At 36.1% G+C, this 19,806-nt stretch overlaps 1 protein-coding gene across 1 annotated transcript in view; it reads left to right on the top strand.

Moving 5' to 3' along the window:
- Nucleotides 1–19,806, top strand: part of cfap65 (cilia and flagella associated protein 65) — a 31,649-nt gene that overhangs the window by 7,897 nt on the left and 3,946 nt on the right. Inside the window, exons 2-26 of the mRNA XM_084422335.1 lie at nucleotides 263–342; nucleotides 769–938; nucleotides 2,264–2,366; nucleotides 2,608–2,774; nucleotides 2,925–3,124; nucleotides 4,842–4,966; nucleotides 5,060–5,282; nucleotides 5,374–5,642; nucleotides 5,907–6,104; nucleotides 6,347–6,736; nucleotides 7,550–7,687; nucleotides 8,271–8,510; nucleotides 8,796–9,020; nucleotides 9,101–9,247; nucleotides 9,731–9,896; nucleotides 10,476–10,604; nucleotides 10,826–11,039; nucleotides 11,158–11,286; nucleotides 11,372–11,548; nucleotides 11,637–11,703; nucleotides 11,787–11,897; nucleotides 12,652–12,843; nucleotides 13,039–13,188; nucleotides 19,151–19,294; nucleotides 19,441–19,557. Of these exons, the coding sequence (XP_084278461.1) occupies nucleotides 268–342; nucleotides 769–938; nucleotides 2,264–2,366; nucleotides 2,608–2,774; nucleotides 2,925–3,124; nucleotides 4,842–4,966; nucleotides 5,060–5,282; nucleotides 5,374–5,642; nucleotides 5,907–6,104; nucleotides 6,347–6,736; nucleotides 7,550–7,687; nucleotides 8,271–8,510; nucleotides 8,796–9,020; nucleotides 9,101–9,247; nucleotides 9,731–9,896; nucleotides 10,476–10,604; nucleotides 10,826–11,039; nucleotides 11,158–11,286; nucleotides 11,372–11,548; nucleotides 11,637–11,703; nucleotides 11,787–11,897; nucleotides 12,652–12,843; nucleotides 13,039–13,188; nucleotides 19,151–19,294; nucleotides 19,441–19,557 (4,266 nt within the window). The 5' untranslated portion in view covers nucleotides 263–267. The remainder of the gene's footprint in view (nucleotides 1–262; nucleotides 343–768; nucleotides 939–2,263; nucleotides 2,367–2,607; nucleotides 2,775–2,924; nucleotides 3,125–4,841; nucleotides 4,967–5,059; nucleotides 5,283–5,373; nucleotides 5,643–5,906; nucleotides 6,105–6,346; nucleotides 6,737–7,549; nucleotides 7,688–8,270; nucleotides 8,511–8,795; nucleotides 9,021–9,100; nucleotides 9,248–9,730; nucleotides 9,897–10,475; nucleotides 10,605–10,825; nucleotides 11,040–11,157; nucleotides 11,287–11,371; nucleotides 11,549–11,636; nucleotides 11,704–11,786; nucleotides 11,898–12,651; nucleotides 12,844–13,038; nucleotides 13,189–19,150; nucleotides 19,295–19,440; nucleotides 19,558–19,806) is intronic.

Below are 19,806 nucleotides of genomic sequence, written 5' to 3'. Positions count from 1 at the left end.
GGTTAACCTCAGAGTCAGACAGGCATATAACAGATCCTGCTTTTGCAATAAATGTAAATGTATCATTTTAGCATGCAGCTGTTTAAAGTAATACAGATATTTATTATACTTATTATGTTCATAATATCAGTCAAGAAATTAAGGTTAATCTTTCTGATAAAGTCCCAAATCCTTCAAGTACTACAGTCATGTCTGATTAATCTAATTTGATACAAAAGCTTTATGAAATACAGCACTATTGACCTCTGTTGGTTTGTTTTAGTTGCAATGTTAACGGATAATCCAGTGAATCCTCTGAGCTCAGGCATTCCCTTTGGAGGCGCACACAACCCACATAAAAAGGTAAGATGTATAAGGTGTTTTGAAAGTCAAAAAAGTCCACTTTAATTGTGCAGAAAAAAGATGTCACACTCTATAGCCTATAGCAGGTTATCACACTAATTGGGTTACAGTTTACAATGTAACCTTTTAGACTGTGTGAAATAATTATATATTAATTAAATATATATACATGCATAAAACCATTGTGATTTTCCACAATATAAATTACCTTTACAACTTGACAGCTAGCTCCTATTACTTATTCATGCTATCTTTTATGTCAGCTATTTCGTTTCTTCTGCTATTGTTTGCCACTAGTTTTAATAAGTTTAATGATTTTGCATTGGCTTTTTGCTTTCAGTCTGCTAAAATGCTTTGCTGAAATACAATGCCCTCTGCTGGTGTAAAAATACAAAAGACATTATGACGTGCCTACTTTGTTTTCAGAGGGTCTCAAGCCTCAGGTCAGGGGGCCTTCAGAAGAGAACCCAAAACTGCTTCTTTGGGGTGGAGACCTGTGCTGAGCTGGTCTGGGAGGACTGGGAGCCGGGGCTAGAGTATACCAAATCTCTGTTCCTTAGAAGCATACATGGAAAACTCCAGAAACTCACCGTCAGGTCAGTCCACTTAAAACATTAGCCTAACTCATACAAGAATTCAAGGCTAAGTGTACTGGCAAGTACGCTACCTTAATTAGTTTGGGGAAAATTTACGGTTTAGTTTAAAGGCTAGCCTGCATTTATTTGATCAAAAATACAGAAAAAAAAAAAGAAGGTAATATTGTAAAATATTTTTCTGCAATATAAAATAATGGTAAAAAATAATTTATTTCTGTGATTTTTCAGTATCATTACTCCAGTCTTCAGTGTCACATTATCCTTCAGAAATCATTATAATATGCTGATTTTATACTCAGTTATTATCAATGTTGGAAACAGTTGTGCTGCTTAATATTTTATTGGAACCTGTGATACTTTTTTCAGGATTCATTGATGAATAAAAAGTTAAAAAGAACATTATTTATTCCAAATAGAAATCTTTTCTAATATAAATCTTTACTATAACTTTTTATCAATTTAACACATCCTTGTGAATAAAAGTATTAATTTCTTTAAAAATACTGACACCAAACCTTTGAACGGTAGTGTATATTTGTATAGATTTCTATTTTAAATAAATACTGTTCTTTAAAAAAAAAAAAGTTAGCCTGGAAATCCAGACCTAAATCTAAAAGATTAACTCGCTGAGCAAATTCAACTTGTGCTCTCGCGAGAACTCTGGATTACCAGGGTAGAAAAAGTATCACAGGTAATACAAAAATATTAAGCAGCACAACTGTTTCCAACATTAATAATAAATCAGCATAATAGAATTATTTCTGAAGGATCATGTGACACTGAAGCCTGGAGTAATGATGCTGAAAATTCAGCTTTCCATCACAGAAATAAATTATATTTTAAAGCATATTCAAACAGAAAAAACATTATTTAAAATTGTAATAATATTTTACAATATTACAGTTTTTTTCTGTATTTTTGATCAAATACATGTAGCCTTGAAGAGCATAAGAGACTTCTTTCAAAAACATTAAAAATAGTAATTTTAAACTTTTTACTGTATTTTAAAATATCATTTATTGCTGTGATGCAAAGCTGAATTTTCAGCATCATTACTCCAGGCTTCAGTGTCACATGATCCTTCAGAAATCATTCTAATATGATGATTTAATACTCAAGAAACATTTCGTATTATTATCAGTGTTGTGCTGCTTAATATTGTTGTGGGAACCGTAATACATTTTCATACAGGATTCTTTGATGTAAGTTCAAATTAACAGCTTTTATTAGAAACAGGAATTTGGATTAAATCTTTACGAAAATATTTCTGACCCCAAATTGGTCAGGATTATACTGACGGATTTGTTTTATTTTGTCAATTTCAGACCTCCTGAGTCCAAGTTCTTCAACACACCATATCATCAGACCATCCTTCTGAGCCCAGGAACATCTTTCTCACTCCCAGTTACTTTTCAGCCTCTTGAGAAAGTAAAGTTTAATTCGCTTGTCTTATCTGTTATATCATTTTAAACTTGTTATATCAATAATCCCGTGATTATAATGAATTACAATTCATTTTATAATCAATATTCACAGCAAGTAATGACAGATCCTATTTAGATAACTAGAAGACCTGTAGTGTATTGACTTTAATATGCACATCAATTGATTATGCAAAAATATATTTTGGATTTGTGTATTGACTTATTTCTTCCCTTGCTCTTTCCAGTGCGAGTATGTGGACACTATAGAGTTTCAGGGTAAGGAAGGCACGTTCCAGGTGTCTCTGCGAGCTGTGATTCCTCATCATGACCTGAAGGTTCCAGACACGGTGATCCTGCCACCCTGTGCTGCCCGCCACAGCTCCCAAACCAGTTTCCTCTTTCGTAATTCCAGGTAAAGATGTGTTTGCATGGCTAAAGAGCCGCCACCTAAAGAATATTTCAACTGTGGGAAACTAGGTTGTCACAAAGGCAGCTGAGTTATGGAGAAATTGTGAAGAAAATGCAGAATTTTAAAACGTTCAAATGCACATTTTCCCACTAGTAAGCTGCAGACAGGATTCAGGTGGTTTGTGGATCCTCCGTTCCAGCTGTTCCCTGAGACTGGACAGTTAAAGCCTGGAGAAGAATGCAGGGTTACAGTAGAGTTCAAGCCCCAGCAGGCTGTAGTGTGCCAGGCTGAGGCCTGCTGTGCTTTCGGAGACGATGGGGAGAGGAGCTGTACTGTACTTCTGCGTGGACTGTGTGAGTACACTAAGCTTTTGTTGGACTCTAAATGTCAATTAAATGTCAAAGAAGATTATGATGCTTAAAATTTGGTTGTGCAACATTTTAAGAATTTCAGTTACATTACAGTTTACACTTGTAGTTTGGATTTTCTCGGTTCTTTTGGTCCGGACCAACAAAGAAAATTATACATTTTGTTCTCGTTCCCACTGTCATTTTTAACAGCGAATCTAAAGATACAAAACAGCTTTTTATTACATATATTTAGTGACAGAAGTTACTGGCCAATGCTGTGTGCTGGGCTAAATGCGTCCGATGGATGTGTGTACATATAGTGGTATTTTTATTCGCAAAGCGCTTATAAAATGTGTAAAGGAGTCAAAAACAGCATCAGGAATTTCTCCGTTACACACACAAAGAATATCTGTTGTAAGAATACGCGGTTCCAACGCCTGCACTGAGCTGTAATGGATGCATTCTGTCCTTTTTAGGGTCTCATCTTGTGACATCACGTCTTGTTTTTGGTTTGTTTAGATGGTCCATGTGCTCCCTGTTGTGTTCATATTTCAGTCGAACCGCACCAGATTTCATTTGAAAGCCCACTGCCCACTGTTTGGAGCCCACCAGGGTTTGAGTGGCAGCGGTCACACTTTTTCAAATGGACCGCACTAACACATTGTAAAAAAATAAATAATTATATGATCAATAAGTTATGACAACGTGTGTTTTGATCAATTTAATGTAATTTAAGTTGAAATGACTTAAATATCCAAGTTGATTGTACTTAAAAATTTAAGGCAGCAACTTTTTTGTTTTTACAGTGCAGAGCCATCGCACCAGAATTGGTTTTAATCGAACCAAACCTGCCAACTTAGGGTATATGTAGTGTGGTCTTTTCTAACTTTTCTCAGTAGTAAAATCATTCATTTTCTACATACAGTCGAGAAATAAATATTTAACAATTCTTTATAAACCTTTAAAGACAGACCTACCATAAACTCAGAAGTTGTTAATCTATGATATATGATTTTAGAAGTGAAATTTCAACTTTATTAAAAATAGTAGTTTTTAAAAGCCAAATTCCAGAAAAGTGACCTTACCCTTAAGCCCACAGCAAACAAAACAGTACAAATGAGTGTACTCCCATAAAGCATTGTGAATGACTGAGTTAGTTTCCCTACGCTCCTAAAATGAATATATATTTGTGAAAATTTATATTTTGCATACATTTAAAATATATTGTTTTTTTATACTTGTAACCATTTACTATAATCAAAAGGTTTAAATTTGACCATTCTTCTTTATTAAATTATGTAATTTCAAGTGCTTTATGGGATTTATAGTTTTATAGTGAAAAAAAAATGTACCTGATTTAAAAAAAAAAAAAAAATCTTCAAATAATAGTTTACAAAGCTATGATTCATATCAGAGGTTGGTTTGGTTCATGGTGTAGAAATACTTTTATTTTTTGAAAAAAATTGTAAACAAAAAATAGTTTAATCCAATGCCGCTAAAATGTGGGTGTCACTGTTATTACAAAAATAATGACTATTCATTGGTTAGACAAATAATCCTGCTCCAAATTCATTGCATTGGTTGAGTCATTGTTGCAGTGCAGGAGGAATGTTAGTACTGCAGATCCATAGTGTTGCATTGTTGTCGCTGTTTGTTAAACTGGGAATAAGTATTTTAATATCAAAACTATCTCACATCCCATTTAACTTCCTTTCCACAGCCAAGTACCCCCGCCTCCAAATCAGTTGCATGGGACAGGAGGAAGGATGTAAGGTGCTTGAGTTTGGCAGTGTGGCAGTAGGAGACTCTCATGAAAAGCACTTTGAGATCTACAACCTCTCCACTGTATGTTTCCCTCCACCCTGCTTTCTTTGCTCATTGAATATTTAGACATTACTCAGATATTTCTCTCTCAGAGTCACTCTCTTTCTCCGTTAGGTCAGCACAACATTCAGTCTGTCCTGGCTGAGACGACCCCCTCTCATGGAGTCTGTGTTCAGCTGTGAGGTGCATGAGGGGAAGATCGCCCCACATTCAGTGTTGAAAGTCCCTGTCTGCTTCTCCCCACTCACAGTGGACACCATAAGTGTGGACTACCTCTGTCTTACCTGTCCTGGGGCTGTAAGCGAAGAACTGCTCAAAGTGTCAGGCACCAGCATAGGTACAATACATAGCCCTAAGAGCTTTCCAAACATCTGCTAATAAACATATCAAACGTGGTTTGATCGATCGTCTTCTTCTGTCCACTATAGGTCCAATAGTGTATCTAAGTACCTCTGTACTAGACTTTGGCTGTATTGAGGAGGGCACAGAGGTCACACACAATGTAAAGATCATCAACTCCTCTGCAGTATTGGCTCATTACCAGTTTGATGTGGACACTGGCAGCCATAGTGTGTTCAGTGTTGATAAGCCTTGTGGCTCTCTGCCAGGCGGCAGCAAACTCACCCTGCGTGTGACGTTCCGACCACAAAACCCTATAGCCTATCACAAGGCAATGATCTGTTTGCTGCTGCACAGGGTAGGTCTATCTATCTATCTATCTATCTATCTATCTATCTATCTATCTATCTATCTATCTATCTATCTATCTATCTATCTATCTATCTATCTATCTATCTATCTATCTATCTATCTATCTATCTATCTATCTATCTATCTATCTATCTATCTATCTATCTATCTATCTATCTCAGTCTGTTTTTCAGCACCTTGGATGAATATCTACTGTTTCTTAACTTGTTTTCATTTGATTGATAGTGTAGTTCTGATTTTCTTATTAAAGGAGCCACTGTTTCTGGATTTGATTGGCACCTGTCACTCAGAACAATTGAAGCCAGCCATTTTAAAACCCAGACACCTGAGTGTCTACAGATTAAATCTGCTACGAGGGCTCACCTGTTACCCTCCTGACTTAATGAGTGCCTTGCTGGAAGAACACCGATTAAAACTGGATGATACCGGAGCATTGCAAATGCAAGAGGTGTGTGTTTGTCCATCTGCATTGTGGTGTAACATACAAATGCTTTGACATCTAAGAGTTAAGTCAGATTTCCTTCCATTTCTTTTAAATTCTTAGGCCAAAATCCTATCCTCATACTCAAAATCATATTCAATTCACAAAAAAATAGGGTGTACCACAGCAAAAAAAAAAAAAATTGAAATCTTGTTGGAAAATAAGACATGGATGTTACATCACATAACCTTGCATCTAACTTTTATTAGATTCCAGCAGAGGACACTGGCAACTCAACACCTCCCTTCAACCCACGCAGTCCCTTGGAGGAGTATTTCTATGTAAATTCCGCACCTGAAGCGGAAACAGAAATTTACAACACCTCAGACTCCACCCGATTCCCCGTCCCCCATGTTACAGTTCAGCCCTCTGAGCTCCTTTTTTATGACGGCCCTGCATCAAAGTCAGTCTCTATCACCAACCACACCAAGGGCAAGATCTGTCTGACGTGGTCCAATGAAGCCGAGTCCCCTTTCTCCATCTCTCCTCTCTCCTGTGAGCTGGGCCCTCTAAAGACCACAGCCTTTAGAGTGACATACAGTCCCAACCAGCAGAACATCTTCCATGCAGCACAGCTTGAGTGTTTCACTTTTTACAAGGTAATGTGAGACTAAAGAGACGTTCACACCGATAGTGATCCACAGTGACAGAGGGACCTGAAGTCATTCATTTTCAACTAGCGGAATGATAAAATATCTTGAAACTCGACCAAGTTCAGAGAAGTTTAACTATATGCAATTAAGATGTGGAGCCTAACAATAGACAATGTAGACAATGAGAAATGTCATGGTTCTATATAAATGGTCTCTGTCCACATACAGTGATAGAATTAAAAAATTGTGCGTAGAAGTTTTCAGTCTATCTGATTCATGATAGAAGTTATTCTTGTGCATGATATGATGCTTTATGTTTGAATGCAATTTATATATGAATGTTTTTTCCCTTATTTTAACGAGCAAGAAAACTGATTTCTATTCAAAGTAGATCAACATCTTATTTTTACCATCAATATCAGTAATAATAAGGAATATTAATTTGTGATCTGATTTTCAAAAGCCATGATCAGTTGCACAACGCATCATTAATTTTAAAGTATTTGCAACCAACAGCTGTTGAAAAATCCAGCATAAACCAGCATGAATTCCATGTTAGTCTAAACTGGTTTATATGGTTAGAGCTGGTGTAGTGCTGATCTAGCTGGTGGACTAGCATGGTCATGCTGTTTTCAAGCAAAACTGAGCTGGTGTGGCTGGTCCACACATGGTCCACACATGGATTTTACCGCAGGGTAGTATATATATTTGGTGACCTCCAGCAATTAAATCGCAGTCAGTGTAAATGGCACATAACGTGAACATGAGTTCTGAGCATGAAGGTTTAATTTACTTTAATTTTGTTTTTGTCATCCCCAGGTTCTGAGGGATCAGAGAAATGTGGAGGATCAGACTTTGTGTCCACCCTGGTGCCTTACAGTCAGGGTGAGCGGCCACTCGTTTCAGCCTGGAAAAGAGCACTTCATCCCCAAGATCTCTCTTCAACACCCTCAAGTAGTAAGTCTGATAATGGTGACCTCTTTCAAAGTAATGGCTGCGTCCAAAATCTGAAAAACACTGCATCTGCAGGCAGCATACTAATGTAGAAAGGCACATCTGAATCCAATCTGACATTTCTTCATCTGATTGATTTCAGAAGGCAGCACAGATGTATCCTTTGCTGCCTATGATATCCCACAATTCTGTGCTTTCAATCCCGAGAAAGTTGTGCTAAAAAATAAATACGGCATCTGAAAGTGTCAGTTGGTGGTCAGATTGTGCGTAAATGTACATTTTGTGACCAACTTTTTCCAGTTTTGATGTCATTTCTAGCGAGAAGTTACTATTGAAGTTATTAAATATTTACTTAGCTATCACCAAAGCTCTCTTTATTTTGCCGTAGATTATTAAATCGTTATGCTGCCTCAGAAGCCTGCTTGCACAAAGGCTGCTTGCAGAGTCATTGCCTGATAGGGCAGTGAGGCAACAAGTCACTGCCTAAGCTTTCGGACACAACCAATATGTAGCGAGAGAGCATAAATGGAAAGAGACTGTATGTAAATATACTTATAAGGTTTTAACACCATCCATCTCCCTGCAGGTATTCCCTGCCCTGAAACAGTTAGCATACCGCAGTATTCTCCTGCAGAATACAGGAGACCTGCCAGTGATCTTCAGACTGGACCCAGACGAGTGTCCATCAGTATGTGTGCTGCCATCCAGTGGTCTGGTGCCACCTGGAAGCCACCAGATCCTCACATTCAGATGCACTCCATCTCCGGATCACTCTTCCAGTATCCCTTTGACATTACAGCTGAATGCCAGCCCCAATAACGCACAGGTTAACACTATAATGTTTACAAAAAATAACATAATGCCGGAGTGGTTAAAGCCAAGTGGATGAGTGATGAAACGTTTTGAGCGACAGAGAAGCACGTTCAGTTGACTAGAATAATCTAGAATCATGAAAACAAGAATCTTCACATAATTATTCTGTGGTGTTTAAGTCACTCATTTGCCAAATGGAAGTTTCTAAATATCATTAAACAGCAGGAGGAATTTCTGAAACTGAAAGCTGGAAAGTGGTTTCATGGTCCATTTTAGCCTTCAAATCAATCTTTTGTAGGTACTGAATGTGGTTGCTGTAGCAGAGAAGCTTTCCATGAGCGTGGAGGAGGGTGGCAGTCTGTTCTTTCAGCCCACAGCAGTGGGCTCCTGCTCTAAGCGAACACTGCGGGTGAAGAATCTGAGCAGGGTGCCGGTGGAGTTCAAGTGGAGGCTTTGTGGATCTGACCAAAGTGTTCTGACTGTACTGCCAAACACAGACATTCTCCAGCCCAATGAGTCCAAGGTAAGGCTGCAGCATGAGTGTGGTGTTTTGGGGCATAGTAGTTTTGATCTTATTGATTGAAAGCATTTGTTTGTTTTCAGGTACAGAAGTGGTCCTTTGCTCCAAAGGAGGAGATGATGTACAACATGAAGCCTAGTCTCACGTTCTGGCCTGTCCAAACACCACAATCCAAGAAGTCCCGCCTTACCATTGAAGCTGTTGGATTGGCATCCAAAGGTTCTCTCCAGGTGTGTTACATTAGATTATATTCGCACAAAGCTGAAGATCATCATCATACATCTCTAAACGTAGGGAGACACCAAACCGACGCCAAAGAACCGAAGCCGATCGTCGGCTTGGTGTGTCCCGGGCTTAAGACGTCAGTTAAAGAACGCTTCATCTGGAAGACATCTGTTGTGTACAAACATCTGATAAACAGCAGTTTTACATACAAATGGCCTAGAAAGACATCTTCCAGATGAAAATGCATGTTGTAAAATCTCTCCAATGTATGTGTGCTATCATGAGATAATTTAAAGATGATGATCTAATGATCTTAAGAGCATCTTGTGCTTGAATGGAAATGAGAACATCTGACCATATGTACAACAGAGTTTACATTATCAATGACAAAGATTCTCTTACATTTGATTAGTGACTTTGGGGTTGAATTGGTTGGACATGCACACTTTTCTATAAGAAAATGATTGTCATAACATTTTTTTTCCCAGGCAGAGCACCCTGTTATAGATCTGGGTGAGGTGCTGGTGGAAAGCTGTAAGTCATTTGAAGTTCCTCTACTGAACGACAGCCCTTGTGCCGTCAGCTACTCTCTGACCACACAGCAAAGTGTCACTGATACAGGCCTCCTTGAAGACATGACTCAAGATCCTTTGGGTAGGCCTCAGTAACTCACTATTGTTATCCTAAAAATATGTTTACTGCCATTTCAAGGATTCTGTGTCTCACTTTAAATGATTCACTGTCTACAGTATATTCAGCTATATACAAATGATGTGGGGGTTTTGGGGAGATTTTTTTGTACGAAATTTATACTTTTATTCATCAAGGATGTTAAATTGAATAAGTGACAGTAAAGACTTACAATGTTAACAAAACAATCTATTTAAATAAATGCCATTCTTATGAACTTTCTATGCATCAAATAATCCTGAAAAAATTTTTATCACGGTTTCCACAAAAATGTTAAGCAGCTTTCAGCTTTGCCATCACAGAGATAAATGACATTTTAAAATAGAATAGAAACCAGTTATATTTAAATTATAATAATATCCCACAATATTACTGTTTTTACTGTGTTATTGATCACATAAATGCAGCCTTGGTGAGAGACTTCTTTCAAAAACATAAAAAAAATGTACAGACCCCAAACTTTTGAAAGGTAGTGTAGATGTTTTATGTTGTACATATGATTAATGTTTGGTCTGTCAAGTCAATTAAGCTTTAATTTTTCAGTTCTGGAGATGGAGAATGTAAAGGGAACCATACCTGCCGACTGCAGGCTACCGATCCGCTGCACAGTGAGACCGGCTCGCAGAGCCCGTTACTGCTGGACAATCAGTTACCATATCCTCAATGCCTCTGGTAGCGTACTAAAAAAAGAATCGCTTCAAACTGCAATTCCTATGTGTGTATTAGACAATATTGAAACACCTTGCATACTACAAACGTTAGTCCAGTATTGGCCACCACAAACCAGCATAAACCAATCTGGACCATGCTGGTATTTTCAAATATGCCATTTTGCACATTTGAGAGAATGTGAAATTTTATCACAATGTAAAGTTTGTTTTTCTGGTGACCAGGCTCTGTGGAAGGAGAGCCCCAGTCTATATGCCATGTACACGCTGAGGGAGTGTATCCCACCATGGAGGTGATGGATGTCCGTAGCTGTGGCAATGTGGAGCGGCTGAGTAAACTTCAGCTCTGGCGCCTCTTCAATCTGGATGCACTCAACACTTATCTACGCAGAGATCCCAGCCCATCTGAGCTCACCTTCAGGGTGCCCACTAGACACAGGCAATACTTTAAACAGAGTATTGTTTTGTTTGTTTTTTTGCTTCAATTAAAACAGTTAGAAATTCAGAGATTTCTTTCTACCCCTCTTTCTTTTGATATCTATTGAAACCTTCTGCAGTTTTCGACATCGCCCCTCTATCTTTACCTCAGCCATGATGGATTTTAGCTTCAGCGCTGCTCCCCTGGGCTCAGACCCCACCAGTATTCTGCTTCTGTTTAAAAACCCAGGAAGCATTCCTGTAGAGTGGTGAGCATCCGTAACTTTGTCTGCCGATAGTTTACGGTAGTCACACCGGCAATATAAAGAAGTTATCAAAATGGTCTCCCTTTAGGTCATTCTTGTTCCCAGAGGACCAACAGATTGAGTTGGAGTACTGGGCTGAGACTGGAGATTTCAGTCCATCTGAGCTCCACCTGATGAAGATTCAGGAGCACAGGCTTTTCTCCATCTTCCCATGCTCTGGTAAACTCCAACCCGGCCAACAGAGCACAGTGCAATTCACATACAGGTCAGGAAAAAAAGCACTTTAATGATTCTGCTCTGAAGTGTTGTTTTATGATGCACAGAAAACTATAAGGCATATGTTTCTCTCCCAGACACGAATTTGTGGGGACAGATCGTCTTCCTGTCTTGTTGAAACTTTCACATGGAAGAGAGATACTGGTAAGACAAATGATTCTTTTCATTACAGCGCATGCATAATTTTTTAGCAAACAATGTATGCTGATAATTCTCGAATCTTTTAGCTGAATTTTACAGGAACAACTGTGGAAAGAAATAGACGCTACATTCACCTTTCCTCCAATCGGCACATCTTTGCCCCGATGCCAATTGGTGGGTTCAGCCCCCCTAAACAGGTTGGTATAGGTTACCTGAATTGATGTTTTTTCCTGAAAGCTCTTTATTTTTATAGACAAGAAAGTCTATATAATAAACTTTTTTCTTTTTATAATAGAATGTTACATATATTATTATATTATTTTATATTATATTATATCATATTATGAGCCCTCCAAAACAGGTCACTGACAAAACATCAACTATACTATAATTTTTTTATTATTATTATTGATTTATATGTTGCTTGCCAAAAATGTTATTTCCTCAGAATATATATTTGGTATATTTTGAAGTATCTACCAGCAGGGGCTAACAGGGTCATGCTAACTAGCCAATAGGGCCTCAAGATTACTTATAATTATTTAAAATAAGACAAAACAGGTATTATAGTGAGCTAAACAACTAAAAATCAAGAAATTATAGTAAAAAAAAAATCCAGTAAATCACAAACAACTGGAAAAGACATGCAAGTTTATTGGTTAAAAAGAGTGGGATCCCTGAATGAACATTTAGCGCTTAAACCGTCAGGAATCCTGAAATTTAATGCATATAAACTGTTGCATAGATTAAGGGGGTCTCCAAATATATAGTTGTGGACAATGGGGGCCTTGAAGTCAAAAAGGTTGAAAACCTTTGTGGATAAAGTGACCAAAAAACAACAAAAATGATTCATTGTTTAATTATTGGCAGATTCTTACAGTCATCTGCTAGATATCATCTGTTTATATTTAATAGTCACAAATATGCTAAATGTTTGTTTCATCTGCACAGGTGTATGAACTGTATAATGCAGGCACTCTCCCACTGAGGTACCACTTCGACACCACTCCACTGGAGGAGCTGATGGAGGAGAACTTCAGTCACCCGATCTTCCAGTGTATGAACCCTGGTGGAGAGATCGAGCCAGGCCACACCGCCCTTGTGGAGTGGATCTTCTCCCCACTGGAGGCTAAAACATACAGTGTTAGTTACTTCACTTCAAAAATCTTTTCTTCTCTATTGTGACAAGTGAAACGGCTTCTGGACTTGATTTTGTTCATCAGGAATTTATTAGATTGTAGTCAGTTGTGGTTTGCCAGGTTGTAAACTTGGCAACTTTAATATGCACAATATTAAGTGTTTTTTACTGAGTTTGGTACACAACTCCATGTTTTACAGGTAGACATTCCAATTCATGTGGTGGAGGGGGACAGTATGTTTGTAACATTTGAGGGCCAAGGCTTTGACGAAAGAGAGTCAGAACCCATTCAAGTACAGGATGGACGTATTACTGTGCCTTGCACTCAAAGAATCCTAGTACCTGGACAAGTAAGAGTGCTTGATGATACACACTGTTAAAAAAAACCTGTGAAATTTACGGTAGAAAACCGGCAGCTGTGGTTGCCAGTATTTTACCTTAAAAAATATGGTCGCAACCTTTTATGTCTTTACATTTAAGGGCAAAAAAAAACACAATGTAAAAAAACTGTGATATTTACGGTAAAAAAACGTCAGCTTGGTTGCCAGTATTTTACCGTAAAGAATGGTAGCAACCTTACTTTGGACTTAAATTTACGCAAAAAAAAAAAAAAAAAAAAACATCAGAAGGATTAAATGTGTAGTAAAAAAACATCAACTGTGGATCCCAGTACTTCACCATAAAAAATACAGTAGTAACCTTTTAGATTTCACGGGACAACCCTTACCGGTATATTTCATTAACCGATAAACGTTATCATTTATTTTCACTAACATATTAAAATCTGCTTTATACCGTTGTAAAAATATAAAAAAAAAAAAAAAAAAAGAGTAATATTTATTTTGGATGAACTATCCACGATACATATTGTTGCATTTTTGTATTTTGCATTTTTTTATTTATTGTGACACTATATTATTACACCCCTAGTGTTTAATAAATAAGTGAAATAAAGACAGTATTGCTTTTCATGTGGAATGATTTCAGCAAAAAAACATTTTAAGAGACTGCTGATGTATGTTTGCACATGATGGGACCCTAGTGAAAAATAAATATACTAAAATGTATTTGAAATACATAACAGTATACTACAAATACATTTACATATGTATGTACTTAGTATAAATACCCTGCAATTGTACCTTTAGTATACTAATTTGGTATACTAAAAGTATGCTAAATTGGCACAACTAATTTTGTACTTAATGCACTTTAGTTATCCAGAAATAGTGCTGAAGTTCAACTAAAGGTATACTTAAGTATATTTGATTGTGCTGAAGTGGAAATATTGCAAACTTATACTTTAGGTACGCTTTAAATATCTTGCATTTAAAGACTGATATTATACTGAGATTACATACTATCCTTACTAATAGTGATATTAAAACACATTTTAGGCTTAATATTAAGAAATGTGCATTGTGTAATAAAGAAGTACTCCAGATAAAGTTTAATTATAATATTTATATTAGTATTAAGTCTTAAATGCATTACTATTTTAAATACATTTTGATATAGTTTTAGTTTTAAGTGACTAAAAATGACTAAGGTTTGCCTGATGATATCTTTTTCTTTTCCCTGAAAATGTCTTCTTTACTTTTGTAAATTTGTTTGCATTTTGCACCTGTCATTATATGCATTTTTGTTTTCTTTTTGGTGAACAGTGTTAGATGACTAACATCATCAGAGATGCAAACATTTCAAATGTGCAAGAATGCATTGTCACAGGTTTTGTTTGCACAAAATCTCATCACAAATGCTCTGTATTTACAGTAAATTCTGCGAAGATGACAAAACCTATTTGCAGTCTAATGATGGTGGTGTTTATTATTGCTGCAAAATTAATCAAAATCGTGATTCGATTCAGTGAGATTATCAAATCGCTGCATTGTTCTTTTACACTCATGGAGCTCATGATACTGTGTTTTCAGCTGCTCATTTACAGTAAATGCTGCTCCATACCAGTACCGAGGCCAGAAATCTCCAAGTGGGTGGACCTCTAGTTTTTGTGTCCTATGTATGTATATACATATACATGTATATATCTTACATATATATATATATATATATATCTTTTTCAGATCTTTCGATCTAATGGACGAAATACAATGCATGTATGCAAAAGTAGGCGTAGGAGTTTTCATTTTGATTCACGCGCTTGTTTGGATACCCCGTTTTTATTGGCCGCGTGGTAATCGTCTTACCACGCGGCCAATAAAAAACGGGGTATCCAAACAAGCGCGTACATTGCATTGTATTTCGTCCATTAGATTAACTGGTAACACTTTAGAATACTGTTCCTTCATTAATGAATAACTACACAAGAACAAATGAGTAATGCACTATTAACATTGTAGTAACTACTATTAACTAACAAGAAACTCTGATTAACGAATTAGTAAGTCATAGCGTTCAGTCGAATGTGGTAGTTCACTATTAGCTAATCAGTAACTACTATTTTTCATACCTCACTGAAGACTACTAAGAACTACTATATACAGGTTCATAATTAATATTAATAATGCATAATATATAATAAGGTAATGGTAACTCATTAGTAATTAATCAGGTGTTACTACATCCTTCTAAAGGAACTACTAATAATTTGGATCAGTATTCTAAAGTGAAAAACATGATAAATACCTAATATTGACTAAAGTCATTGTAAGTTGTAAGGCTTTTGTAAGGTTTTTGATAGTAATGACTCAAGTGTTACTACATCTTTCTAAAGGAACTACTAATTATTTGGATCAGTATTCTAAAGTGAAGATCATGGGAACACACTAGTAATGACTAAAGTGTTACCAAATCCATTGGAAGGAATTACTATTCAAAATCGTACAAAAATCTCAAAAGCTTACAATGACTTAAGTCAATATTAAGTAGTTATCATGTTTTTCACTTTAGAATACTGATCCAAATAATTAGTAGTTCCTTTAGAATGATGTAGTAATACTTGAGTCATTACTAGTGGGTTACCATTACCTTTTATTATAAATTATGCATTATTCATGTTAATTATGAACCTGTAGATAGTAGTTCTCTGGGAGGTATGACAAAAATAGTAGTTATTGATTAGCTAATAATGAACTACTACATTCATCTGAGCGCTATTACTTACTAATTTGTTAATCAGAGTTTCTTGTTAGTTAATAGTAGTTACTAGAATGTTAATAATGCGTTACTCGTTTGTTCCTGTGTAATTATTCATTAATGAAGGAACAGTATTCTAAAGTGTTACCGATTAACTATTTTAACTTTGACCCAGCGTGCGCGCGAGCTCACCAATGCTGCGCTCCGCTTTGGTCGACGCAACAACAAAACGTCCTGCCATGCAGTGAACATAGCCAAAGTTACAGCACAGTAACTGTAACGTTAACTACCCGCAACTTAAAACCTGCAAACGTTAGCCCAGTGCATAACAACAATCGTTGAAATCGTGTCAGATGGAGTGTCATACAAGTAGCCTACTGTAATGTTGAGGATGGCCTTATGCAGTATTTACACTGCTCTATTCCAGTAGATAAAAATGTATATGTCTTGGCAATGAAAATACATATTTTTTCTTTCAATTAATATAGGCTATTTATCAGGCAGGTGCCTGTGCACTCTCAGAGTCTTGTAAAATGGAATTACAGGTTATTGTTCAAACCTTGTCTATATCAAGAATGTGTCCCAAAACCAAAGCCTGTAAAATATTTCTGTTCAAATCCTATGTCTTCATATTGTCACCCCTTTGAAATTACTTCAGTTTTACAGCCTTGAAAAAATCACATTATCTGGGAAGCAATATTTGGACATAATGAGAATTATTATTCATAGGCATTATCTACTTAGACAGTGATACATTTTGAAAAATAAAACTTGTGATTTGCTTAAATATCTGATCCTTATGCTATTACATTTATAGCATTATCTCTTTTAATGTGCTAAAAACACTAAATAATAATTTTGACTTTGTATTGCTATGTAATTTACGGTGGTTTAAGGTGCTGGAAAAGCTTTAAAATGGACCTTGAAAGTGCTTGAAAAGTGCTTGAATTTGACCTTGGAAAAGGTGTACGAACCCTGAATATACTGATAACCACCATAATAATAAAGGCGGTAAAAAAGAAAACCACATGATGATTCAAAGTTCACCACCATTAGTTTTCCATAAGCTGAGGCAAATGTTAATATAAAGAAGGTGCACAGTGTCATACACACAAATACAAAACACCATCTTGATGACATGACACACATGACTCCTAATAATGCCATAAACAGTCATTAAACAATATATGATGTAATATAAACCGTAAATGTACATAACTGATAACAAAAACTAAGAAGAAACATAATTATTTAAATGAAATAACATCAAATGTGAAGTGTCACGCAGGGAATTCTGGCAATGTCAGTTTAGAGAAACAACAAGAACAGAAAAAAGAGAAGCGACGAGCAGAAACAAAAGAACTACAACTGACTTCGGCCACTGCCTTAGATTAAATCAGTTAACTGAAGATAAAAGAAGACATTAAATCTCTCAAGATCTCAGAGGAGGATTAAACAACTCCACAAACAGCATTACCAGCTTCACTTATTAACCAGATTGTCTTTATTTCTCACATCTACAGTTCTGTTTGAGAATTAACAGAGGTTTAGATGTTGATGATTTATTGTTTCATTTGAAACAATTCATTTGTTTGCTTTATTTGGGCTCTTGACCCTTGACTTTCTAAGATTAGTTTATCTCTAGCTGCTGTAACTCTGTGTTTATAAGACATGTTGGTTATGGCAAGAAAATCAGAGAGATAATGAGTCAGGTGATATTGGCTTTCTATTGATGATGACATAATCATCATGTAGAGGTCTGATTCACTGAGCTCTTATAGAGTCTTACCCTTTATTATATGGTTCATTAATTTTACATTATTGATTGTAGTAGCCCTATGATTCTACAGCATGTGATCCATCAGTGTTGTGATTATCTGAAGAATTAAAAAAGTTATATTGTGCACAATAAATGTTTGAACTACTGTATCTTTCAGACACACACAGACATCAAGAATCAGCATATGAATCTCAACAACGGTGATGATAAAAGTGCAGTGCATTCATTCAAAACTCATCAATATCTCCCAGCATGCATTGCAGCATGAATAAATTATGCTGAATTGCCTTAGTATTTTCTTTTAATTATTATTATCTGCTTTTATTTTTGCTGTTGTTTTTGTTGCAACATTTTAGTAGCTTGTTTTGTGATGTTCAGAGTTTTATTTGATTATTTTGTTGATTGTCACCGTTGTTGAGATTCATACGCTGATTCTTGATGTTTGTGTTGGTCTAAATATTTCAGTAATTCAAAACCTTTTTTGTACACCATGTGTTTTTAAAGTTCTTCAGATTATCTGTCACTGCTGACTCGCATGCGGTAGGGTCACAGAGCTATTACACTCAAAAACATGAAATTAGTAATAAACATTCGTCATACAATAAAAGATAAGACTCTTTTGAGATCAGGCCATTACATTACGATTATGTTATCATCAATAAATAGCCAACAACACCTGATCAAATTTTTTCTCTGATTTTCATGCCATAACGAATGTGTTTTATAAACACAGTTAATGCAGTCAGAGAAAATCTAAGGTTAGAAAGTCAAGGGTCAAGAGCCCAACTTAAGCAAACACTCATCTCCATAATGGACTTTATTATTTTCAATAAAACATCAACGTCTGAACCTCTGGTAATTCTCAATAATAACTTTTATGACAAATTGGTTTGTAATACAATATTTTTAAATTACAGGCAACCACAGCTGGCATGTTTTTTTTAAATATTCATATTTTTTACAGTAAATCGCTTGCAACCAGCTGCCAGTTTTTTACCGTAAACTTTAGTTCAATGCCGTAAAACATAAATATTTCTATCGTATTTTCTTTTACGGTAAAGTACTGGCAACCACAGCTGCCAGTTTTTTACCGTAAATTTGAGTTCAATGATGTAAAATATAAAAATTCCTGCCGTATATTTTTACGATAAGGTACGGTAAATGCAACAGTATTTTACTGTAAAATTACATGAAATGTCCCGTGAGAGCTATTAGTTTTTCATTGTATATAGTAAGGGAACATGCTGTTAGGCAATTAATGCAAAGCAATTAAAAATGTCTTTTCCGTTGCTTTTTTACATTTTTGTGCTATTAAAATTACGAAAATTCTTTGCAATGCAAGCCATATATAAGAAGTGTTCCACAATAATTTCAGAATATTTTCTCTCTCTCTCTCTCTCTCTCTCTCTCTCTCTCTCTCTCTCTCTCTGTGTGTGTAGGTGGTGTTCCTGTCTGAAGATAGAGTGTGTTTTGGTGATATCCCAGCGTGCTCTCGAAGCACACGCATTCTTTTTTTGACCAATGTCTCATACACAGACCAAGCGTTATATAAGTGGAACGTAACAAGCACAGAATGCCAGCAGGTGTGTATTTTTTAGGTATTAGATCATGCAAAAATGAAAATTGTGATGACATTCCAAAAAAAAATTATTGATCAGATAACATGGCCAGTCTACTCAGTATATATTGACAATTGATCGCATGTGTTTGTTTGTAATGTTGACCATAGACTGTAAGGATCTGTCCTATGAGTGGTCGTCTTGCACCAGGGGAAAGTGTTCTCTGCATCGTGACAATACAGGCCTCAGCCAGCCCTGCTTTCTACCAACAAGACCTCCTCTGTGAGGTGACAAATACAAAGATACACCAGTGAACACATTCACGTATAGACACATACAGTATGCTTATTTGATAAGGTTCCGTTCAAAAGTTTGGGGTTGGTATGATTTTTATTTTACAATGTTTATGAAAGAAGTCTTTTATGTTTACCAAGGCTGCATTTATTTAATCATACCGGTAAATACAGTAAAAAAACAGTGATGTTGTGAAATAATTGTGAAATTTAAAACAATGTTGTATTGTAATAAATTTTGAA

This window comes from Rutilus rutilus (assembly GCF_951802725.1).
Source record: "Rutilus rutilus genome assembly, chromosome: 10".
NCBI classification, from domain to species: Eukaryota; Metazoa; Chordata; class Actinopteri; order Cypriniformes; family Leuciscidae; genus Rutilus; species Rutilus rutilus.
This window is presented reverse-complemented; position numbering and strand designations above follow the sequence as displayed.